Source organism: Macadamia integrifolia, chromosome 1 (genome assembly GCF_013358625.1).
Source record: "Macadamia integrifolia cultivar HAES 741 chromosome 1, SCU_Mint_v3, whole genome shotgun sequence".
NCBI classification, from domain to species: domain Eukaryota; kingdom Viridiplantae; phylum Streptophyta; class Magnoliopsida; order Proteales; family Proteaceae; genus Macadamia; species Macadamia integrifolia.
In genome coordinates this window covers 5,801,722-5,811,730 of record NC_056557.1, presented here as the reverse complement: position 1 = coordinate 5,811,730, position 10,009 = coordinate 5,801,722, and the positions used below count along the sequence as shown (strand labels likewise).

General features: G+C 38.4%; 2 protein-coding genes across 14 annotated transcripts in view; one reads left to right on the top strand and one right to left on the bottom strand.

The window, feature by feature from the left end:
* The window catches only part of LOC122078319 (RAB11-binding protein RELCH-like), a 19,384-nt gene extending 14,063 nt beyond the window's left edge, over positions 1-5,321 (top strand). For 2 of the 13 annotated variants that reach the window (XM_042644256.1, XM_042644350.1), the window contains 5 exons: positions 901-1,239; positions 1,516-1,688; positions 3,532-3,597; positions 5,081-5,146; positions 5,240-5,249. In XM_042644256.1, coding sequence (XP_042500190.1) covers positions 901-1,239; positions 1,516-1,649 — 473 coding nt within the window. In that variant the 3' untranslated portion in view covers positions 1,650-1,688; positions 3,532-3,597; positions 5,081-5,146; positions 5,240-5,249. Of the gene's footprint in view, positions 1-537; positions 1,475-1,515; positions 1,689-3,531; positions 3,598-5,063; positions 5,147-5,239 lie in introns of those variants that run through there. The other 11 variants (XM_042644289.1, XM_042644263.1, XM_042644315.1 and 8 more) reach the window with 11 other exon arrangements.
* A 1,709-nt stretch (positions 5,322-7,030) lies between these two features.
* On the bottom strand, positions 7,031-8,735 carry LOC122078389 (reticulon-like protein B9). Its single transcript, XM_042644361.1, has 5 exons — positions 8,531-8,735; positions 8,146-8,326; positions 7,677-7,818; positions 7,490-7,559; positions 7,031-7,398 (listed from the first exon to the last, which is right to left on the bottom strand). The coding sequence occupies exons 1-5, from the start codon at positions 8,640-8,642 to the stop codon at positions 7,229-7,231; spliced, it is 675 nt and encodes a 224-aa protein (XP_042500295.1). The 5' UTR covers positions 8,643-8,735; the 3' UTR covers positions 7,031-7,228.
* Between the last annotated feature and the right edge of the window lie 1,274 nt (positions 8,736-10,009).

Sequence of the window (10,009 nt, the reverse complement as noted above, 5' to 3'; positions counted from 1 at the left end):
AAGAGAGAGAGAGAGAGAGAGAGAGAGAGAGAGAGAGAGAGAGAAAAGAGAAAAGGCTTAGGGCATATTGTATCCTTTGTTGAAAATCCATTCCTTATGCCTGGGTAAACTACAGTTCATATATATAAATATATATATATATATATATGTAAATCAGACTTTACCTATTTTTGAGTCACACTGGTTTCAGCTCCGAGACTTTTTGAGGTTGGGATCATAGTTGCCAGGAATTGGTATCCGCTACAGGTACTGGTTCTGCTACTGGTACCTCCACTTAAAAATAGTTTTGGCTATGGTTTATTTGGATATTCTATGCTACCTTATTGGTACTGTATTGATACTAATAGTTAAACAGTATACTATTTGGCACTTTACTGGTGTTTATTTGATTAGGTTAATGGTACAGAATTATAAAGATAACAGATAAAAATTATTAGCATAAGATAAAATCAAAGTAAATAATAATGAACACTTTTTTTTAAGCAAGATAGGGGTAAATATTGATTCAATCCCACATTTGTACATGTCTTGGGAAAGTTTGCAAAATGTCCCCGGCATGTTATCATACCAGTCCCTCAGGACGGGTACAATGGCTCAAATAAGATACCAATGCAATCATGCTTGGGATGCAATGGCTGGCCACTGCTTAAGCTTGCTTCATGTCAGCAGGTAACCCCTTTTCTTGAACCATTTTTAACAATGTCCAATCTGTTCTATGTGACTAACTGACCTTTCTCCCAACAGTATCGGTAAACTCTTCAATGAGTCAACTTTCAATCTTTACATGGTGTTGATTACTATTGTTGTGACTTTCCATTGGGAAGCTTAGTCAACCCCTTTCATGCATTTTCATATTTATTAGGTGTTTTGTGATGCTAAATTCCAATTCTACTGGCACAGATCTTCCTGCAACCAGTGTAAGGGATTTCCTCCTACCAGCAATTCAAAACCTGTTCAAAGACCCAGATTCACTTGATCCAGCACATAAAGAAGCCCTTGAAATCATGATGAGGGAAAGGTCAGGAGGAACTTTTGAAACATTCAGTAAGGTGATGGGTGCCCATCTTGGCATTGCATCCTCAGTGACCAGTTTCTTCGGTGAAGGAGGGTTGCTTGGAAAGAAAGAGAATGGAGATCAACCAGAACCAGTTGAGTCTCCAAAGGCCACGCCAATAACCCCAACAGAGGACACAAGGTTCAGGCGAATCATGAGGGGAAGTTTCACTGACATAATTAGAGGTAAAGGCAAGAGTAACGAGGAAGCTCCCCAGAAGCAATCAAGTTAGAACTTACCCAACCTTGGGATTATCCGAGCTTGTTTACCTTTTTCATTTCTCTTTATGTTACATTTGGATGATTCTTTTGATTACTTATTACTTACTACCCCATTACAAGGCTTACATAGGCAGAATGCCTAGACTTTGTCAGATTCATATTCTTCTCAGGAAAAATGAAATTAATCATTTTGAATAAATATGGTCTTGCATCTTGTGCATCTCTTTTTGTTTTTTCAAGTTCAAGGGCCTATTGACCATTACATAGTAGACCTACATAGGGGCCAAGTACAGACTCACGGAGGAGTCAACAAGGATCCAAGGCCACACTTCTTGGAAAGTAAGGTAATTGGTTCAAATCAGGCGTCGACGTAATTAAGGGGAGTTGATTTTAAGTGACCAACTCTTAGGCAGGTACTCCACTGAGCACTAAATCAGAATGTTAATTATTGGCTTATAGGTCTTATCCAATTTACTTGGTGTTGCTAATTCTTCGGAATAATTTGGATATGTTTCATAGAAATGATGAATGTATTTGGTATTTTTATAGGCCTTATCCAGATCTGGATCCCAATGGGCAATATTGTCCTTTTACAATAGTTGGGAGTGTTTTGGGTATATTGTAAAAAAATTAACAGATTTTCATTCACTTAACATGGTCAGTTAACGGCAAGGATTGATTTGAAATTGTTTGAATTTTCAGGGGATGTCTTTGATATTTTGAAAAATCTAAAGGATGGCATTGGATAAGAATCAAAATTCAAGAGGTGACAATACGATTTTCTCCAATTTTTATCCATCCATCCACGTGTATCTGTCTGAACATCGAAATAATCTCCACCGGTCTCCGCCAGATTTGCTCCCGCAGAGAATGTCAATCCCACCTAGGGGACTATGGTTTGACATCCCTAGGTGCAGGGTACACACCATATGTTGCATCATAGGGTTCAGAGTTCGGACTGGCTCTACATGTTAACCATCATGGGTAATCTTTTATCGTTAAAGTGATCTAGGGTAGAAGATTCTCTGCATGGCATGCATGAGACTGTGTTGTCGTTACTCGGCCAGAGGCTAAGAAGATGAAGCACAGAGAGAGAGAGAGAGAGAGAGAGAGAGAGAGAGAGAGAGATCCTTGCGTGATGGTTTCCCAATTTCCAACCTTTTTTAACCCTAATAAGCATTAGGAGCGACTAGCGATAGCTATTAGGTAGCAGCATTTCAATCCCACCGCGTATCGTCATTCCCTCACCGCTTCTCACCGTTGTTTGTTTCATTGATTGGTAGCTTCGCTTGTGCATTCCATGTGTTCGAAGAATTGCTTCTACACGTTCTGTCATGACTTGCCCGCATTTCTTGCTATCCTCTGCCCCGACAACTCCTACTTCACTACTTCTACGACTCAGAATCAACCAATGCTCCCCAACTCCCAAGTACCGGCCTACCCTCTTTCATCTCTCTGTATCTCACAACACACACAAGAACACACCTGGTCTCTTCCGTTCTTTGTGTTTCTTCCTTCTTGGTATAATGAAACGAGTCCCATGGTGCCGAATTGGGACCTTATCACCAGTTCTGAAGAAGAAGATGGTGGTGACTCCAACCAACCGGCGCCGACTCTCGTAGACTTCGCCGTTAGTCCTGAAATTCATTTCCCGGAGTTATCCTCTTGGAATCAGATTTCTTTCCCACCTTTTGATTCTTCTGCTGATGCTGATGATTATTATTCCAACATTTTCAATGCTTTGTCGGATGTCGAGCTTAACCTGAATCTACCACAAGAGCAGAACAGCGATACATTTGCTGTTACTTCTGAGCCTTCTTGTTTAGCTTTGGATGGAGGGAATTCTTCAAGTGGGAGCAAAGGGAAATCTATCGTTTCTGAGGACCGTGTGCCCAAAATCTACGGGGAGGTAAACAGATGTTAATATTAACTGACTTCTATATTTCAATGGGTTAGTTTATGAAGTCATTCGATTTTTTATTTATTTATTTTTTAAAAGGAGTTTGAGAGGATCTGGGACGTTTTGAAGAGAAAGCAAGCTAGCTTGTGCAAGCGTAACCGGACTAATTAGGTTCACAACCTATCCGAGAGGGTGAGGGATCAGAGGGACAACATGATTTTGCTCCTAATAACTGTTTTTCTTTCCTATTTGCTCAAAAAAATAAATAAGAATTACTGTTCTCTTTGCTGGATTTATTTTAGTGAAGAACAAGAAATTGATTTCCTTTTTACCAAATACTTTTCATTTGTGACCAGAAACGAAGGGATCGAATCAATGAGAAGATCAGAACCTTGCAGGAACTTATACCCAACTGCAATAAGGTCAGGGAATTTGGACTCAACCGTCCTTTGAATGCCGTTCATTTATATCATATGTGGCTTGAATTTTTTTGATAAAAAGTGTTATGAAATTGCACAACATACCTGGACATAACCTCTCTGATAATTGTGGGTTCCACTTCTCTGCAAGATCTGTTCTCTTCAACCTTATGAATTGCCTATGACCTAATCACACAACAGATTAATATGTATTAAGCCTCTGCATGTACTATATTTGTTACCCTGCAGAAGGTGATGCTGTGTTCTTTATATCTATAAAACCAAGTATCCCAAGTTCCACTCCGCTAACTTTGTTGGTCCAGCCCATGTTATATCAGTTAAAGTTTCCCATTATGGCTACAGTACATGCAAGCCCTCCGTTGTCCATGCAAACTGTGCTGCTATTCTGAATAATGCTTGCTTGGTATGTATAGTCAGAGCAATAATATTTGTTAGAATGAAATTCTGTCTTAATTTTTATCAGGTTTTGCTGAACTGTCAAAGTTGATTTTGAAGATTCTTGCGTTAGCTCCACTGTTTTGGTTTTTGCATCAGCTGTTTGGAGTTCAGATGCTATTTATTTTTTCTCAATTTATTGGAATGGAGAGCATAGTTTCTTAGGTTCAAAGTTTCCTACACGGTCCACTTAGGAAGCCTTACATAAATGCCTCTAAATTCTGCCATGTGGCAGGCCAGATGGGTTCCAAATTTCGTGGACCGGTAGACCCATGTGACCCCGTGCACATGTTAAGTTTCATCCCAATTGGAGTTTGCCATATGGAAAATCTAGATTTGAAAAATACAGGAATATGGGAGAATGTTATAGGCGTGCATAAGTATATATGGGGATGCATGCCAATACACGAGAGGGTATTTGGTTGAATTAGTCTCTGATATTTGACAGATGGCTGATCCAGAACATGTCTTCTCTATTCAGCGGTTAGAATTGCTACATCATTTGTCCACATGACTCCAATTGGTTTGACCATTTACGAATCCTTTCCAAAACAGGGCTTTGAAAAAATAATTTTCCCAATTTTGTAATACTGGAAATTACTACTGGAATGCAGCTGTGTAGATTTATATTTTTGTTTTCATTAATTCTATATTCTCCCTCTATTATTTTTGCTAATACTGTAAATGGATTTGTGATAATCAGATTCATTATTTTCCCTGTTCTGTTTCAATGCATAAAGAACTTTGTGATAGTGTGCCAATGCTAAAAAAAAATATATTTTTCACACTGAAAATTCACATACCTTGGTATCCAAAGTCTAGAAATGTAAAAAATGGTTATGCTAGTGAGTCTGCCGCTACGAGCTTGAGTTTCAATCCCATATAAGCTCATCTCACCTAATTTTTATCCAATTATGACTTTCAGTTCCCAATACTTTCGCAAAAATTGTTGTTAAATTGAGTGCATAAGATTAGATGAGATTGCTAAATGTTACATTGGTTAAAAACTGAAGCTGATGCTGCATTTTAGTCAGACAGAGCTTCAGTGTTGGATGGGGTCATTCAATATCTCAAAGCCCTTAAACTGCAAGTGGAGGTACAGAAAACCCACCATGTATATCTATTTTTGTTGCTGTATTATTCTTTTAACTAGGCTAAATGCAATATCCTTTGTACTTCCATTCATCAGATGATGTCGATGCGTGGAGGCAGCCTGTTGAAAGCTCCATATGTATCACCAGCTAGTGTTCAGAGTGTACATCCGCCCCAGTTTTCTCCATTCATGCCCATGAGCCTGAGCATTGACACGGGAAGTGGAGTAGGGATAGGTTTTGGAATGGGCATGATGTGTTATCATCCCATGGGTACTTCCTTGATTGCAGTCCCCTCACAGAGTCCTTGTTCACTGGTGGCGACAGCTGCAAGTTTGCCACAAATGCCAAGATCAGGAGTTGCTCCCATTACTCCATTGGTGCCCATGAAGTATATGCCCTTTACAGTTCTTACTTCAACACCAGCCATTGTTACTCCATCCATTTCCCCAGAATCTTCGGCTTTAAAATTGTTCCAAGATGGTAATTCTTCCAACCAAGCAGGGTGTAGTTCTCAGTGGATGCAGATATCTGTTAACGATGTCCAGAAATTCCAGGAATTGGCCAGGTTCATTTCAAAATGGAATATTTTTAATTAATTAAAATTGCACTTCCTCAAGCTCCTCATATTCATCTTTAATTCCTTCTTTAAGTTTGTCAAATATGGGATGCAATAAATATCATTCTCTAATATCCTAGTTGTTGGAGAATAGGCGTTGTGGTGTATCACCTGTTTTTGGATCCCAACTAGTGTTGTTTGTTTTTTTTAAAAGTTAACACATACCGGTTTACGTTCTATAAGTCCACCAAGCACTGTCTCTTTCTTCATTAAGTGACATTTTACACTGCACTGCTCCTCTTATTGCAGAGGAGGCAAGTAGTGGCAGCTGCCATTCTCTTTCAAGCTGGTTTTCTTTGAACATTTAGGCATTTTAATCTCAACTTATCTCTTTATAAGTCATTACTGCATGCATGGTCACATATTTAGGATTCACATCCTTGATGCTGTATGCAGAGGAGGCAAGTAGTGGCAGGCCAAAAGGGCAAACTTTCATGTAGAAGGTTGCCTTCTGGACAGTAACAAGTGAACCATTTAAGCCCCATATCTATATGATGTGCTATTGAAAATTTACTTAAATGTAGTTATCAGCAAATCTCACAAGCAAACTTGCAACAGATATATTCTAGTTTACCTATATGAGAAGTAACTCACCAGGTAATGTTGTGTATTTTTGTAGTCAGTAATGAGTTCAACTCCTACTGTAAGTCCTGTGAGATCCTTTTCTCAAGTTCATTCTGTGCCTTTTTCTTTGGTATTATCAACTCCTTTTTTAGTTCATCTTTTCCTTCACCAAGACTGGTGAATGTGATCTTTATATTAGTTGAATGATGTCCATGTTGGATTAGAAAGTCAGAATGGACACTTATTTTGTATGAGGAACAATAGCCATAATTTATTGAATAGGCAATGCGGACATTATTTCAGCATCTATACCATTGTTTGGATGAAATGTATTAGGTTGTCACTTATACTGAACTATATGCATTGTGTGCGTCCATCCCTTAGCCTTTACAGCAGTGGAGTCAGAGTATGCTGTCAAATGGCGGGAAGAATATTGTGTGACTGTCATTGTGAGTTAGGACTCAAGTTATTCTACATCCTTGGAATTAAATTCATCTTTCCTTTTGTTTGATTGTTCCTCCATTGCTGTCTCCATGGGCATGGTTTAACTTGACAGAGCAAAACAAAACACATCATGAAATTTATCTCTGAATAAAAGAGGGGGAAAAAAAAAATGATGGGGGTGGGAGTGGAGAAAAAACAGAAATGGCGAATGACTCCAGATAGTTCATGCCTTGCCTTCCTGTCGTGTTATGAACGGCTTGAATTTCCAAGGAAGATTGAGGGGCTCTTTATTATCAAATAAAAATATTTACATTAAATTGTTGGGAGTTCCCATGGAAATGTGGATCTCTTAGCAAAGATTAGAGATCCCATTTAAATCCCTCATGAACAACTCTCTTATCTTGAATTAAAAATTTACCTGACATTGTCAACATATTAACATCAAACTTCCATATCCACTCTAATTTAATTTCTTATCCTTCACCGGACCTCTTGGAATCTTGTTAAGAACTTCCGAGTCAAATTTCTTGTACAAATTTTTGATGTCCTGGCTGCTCTTGCTCGCGAGGTAATCCACTTCTTGCTCGTAGCGCTCATACAGAGCTGGCAGCACCATCATGCAGAGGAAACCTTGGTACATGCTCAACATAAGTCAGGTCTCGAGTTTCAAGTGGGCTTGAACTGAAGTTGCAGAAATTCTAAGAAAAACCATTAGTCTTACCAAAATATAGAAGATTCAGAGTGCTGAAATAGGTAGTGATGGTTGCTAGTATCCAGAGGGAAGCAATGACCTGGGAGCATTTTTTGGTTGGAATCATGTCATCAAAGTTGTGATTCAAAAGAAGAGAAAAAAGAAAAAAAAAGAAGAAAAAAAGAGTGAAGAGGACAGGAAGTATAGATTTAGATACCGAAATGAAGAGGCTCAATTGTTTCCCGCATGCAATGTCATAGAGAATTAATATGAACCGGTTGAGCTTCTTGTGGAAGCCTGCAGCTAATTCTTGGAATGCTGACTCCGATAAGACGATCTTAGGAAGCGTTGGAGGGTCCCTGAACACAAAGTGTGAATGAATTAGGATAGCAACACCGAACCAGACAAGATGTCTGATCTCAGGGGACTCCAAACTCTAGAGGCATTATTTTGAGAGGGTGGTTCATATTTCTTTTTACAGGACTCTTTGGTCTAAATTGAAAAGTCTCCTGTGAATAATGGGAAACTTGTGTATTATTTATCTGGTTTTGTATTTGAGGTAGTTTCAGCTGCTGCTGTATAGCCACCATAGCCACTAATGGCCTGCCATCAGTTTTGGTATTTGCCACTAAGGGCCGCGTTCTCAAATAGATGAACTAATAAATGATGTTGAAAAAGGAGATCACCGGTCGAACAGTGGGGCCCCATTGGACCAAATGAAGAGGATGAGCATCGCGGTGATGAAGATGTGGCAGAGAAGTGTAAGAAAGTGATACTCAACAATCTCAAAAAGAAACCACACCAGTGTGAACCCAATGAGAAATGCAGCTGATATGTTCTTCTTCCTCCATAACAACACTTCTGCAACTGCAAAAATTAAACATGATTTTAATAGCAGAACATTGTTGGGTGATTGCTTCTAATAATTTCCAGTTTGTGTTATGTGAGCTATAGCTGTGTTGATGCTAAAGTAAGAATTGACATTACTAGAATTCAAAATGTGGGTCTAACTCAGGAACTCTTGGTTGATGTAATTTGTTGGACATGCCAGAGAAAGTAATGAAAGAATACCTTTTCCTCCCCCAAAGACAGCATGTAGTGGTCGTTCCCGACCGAAGAGTTTCGTTGTGGATGAGGATGCAATTTCTTCATCATCAGATTCAGCAGTGATGATTTGCGGCATGTTTGAGATCAGGTAGAGATAGATTATGGAATATGGATTGCAGGTTTTCACAATGGTAGATATTATATAAGAAGATGGATTCTAAGCTTGGTAGAAAAGAAAGTTATTATGGTAGGGAAGAAAGGAATGGCTTTGGCATGGCTTCCAAGCTTTACTTGACATGCCCGCCACAATATAAACTTTGTTTAGAATGTATATCCTCCATCTGACTCTTCCTTTTCTTTTCTGGGTTTCTCCTTAACTCACTTTATGGGAATTCAAAAAGCCAATGACCAAGGTATCTTATCCATGAAGGGTTGGACAGCGATAGATGAAGAGAAACAGAAATCATCGGTTGAGGCTTGAGACATTGTTGTCAAATAATTCTTGGGACTAGGGATTACTTTGTCCATCAGACAAGACTGCCCAATTTTATGCTGTGGTTGGTATGCATTTAAGGTTGATGATGCATTCCAAGAAATCGCACCAAACTCGGCCTTGATTTCTATAAGTCCAATATGGGATTCCAAGTGCTTTGAGAGTATTGCTGTATAGTTCATTCTAGTTAACTACAATTTAGAATTGAGATCTTCAAGGGATTGGGTGCTTAGAATTCACAAAATGTTGAGGCTGAGAAGATATGATGACAAATATTCATTAAATAATTCGTAGATTTAGATATTTAAGATCACGAGTCAAAGAATAAGGTTGCGTTTAATATGATTTCTTGGAATGCAATATCGACTTAGAATGGATTCCAAATTCCAAAAAATGGATGACAAGCACATCATATAGTTTTAAGTGCTCTCGATCTCGATTCTAGAGAAAAACCAAAGTTTCAATTTGTTGGGTTGGACAAAACTAGGGCTGGCTTAGGACCTTCTAGTTGACAAATATTCATTTTTTCTTATTGCCACCAAAGTGGTGAACTTAGAACTTGTAATCTTCTTTTGATTGTCCTTTTTTTTTATTTTGGTGGGGGGGAGGGGTAATGAATGAAGAAATTTATTTGAAAGAGTCAATTCCATCCTTGCACCAACATAGGCATTATAAACATTACTCAAAGTCTCAAACAAGGGGATAATAGTAACCATTTCATCATCTAATAACAAATTTATTTTTAATCCAAACCATCTTCAATGTTATATGTCAATATAAGACAATGAAGCTAAGAAGTTATTGAAAGAAGCCACTTTGTTAGAAAACTTTAGTTTGTCAAAAAACAATGAGAACATCACAATATTGTATTATTTAGATGAACCATTAAATTTGACATATGCACTATTTAGAAGGTTTTCATTAATCCAATCCTCACAATACTAAATATTCTCCCTATGTGATAAGAAAATAGCTCTTGCTAGGGAATCCCGTGTGATCAAAATGTATTG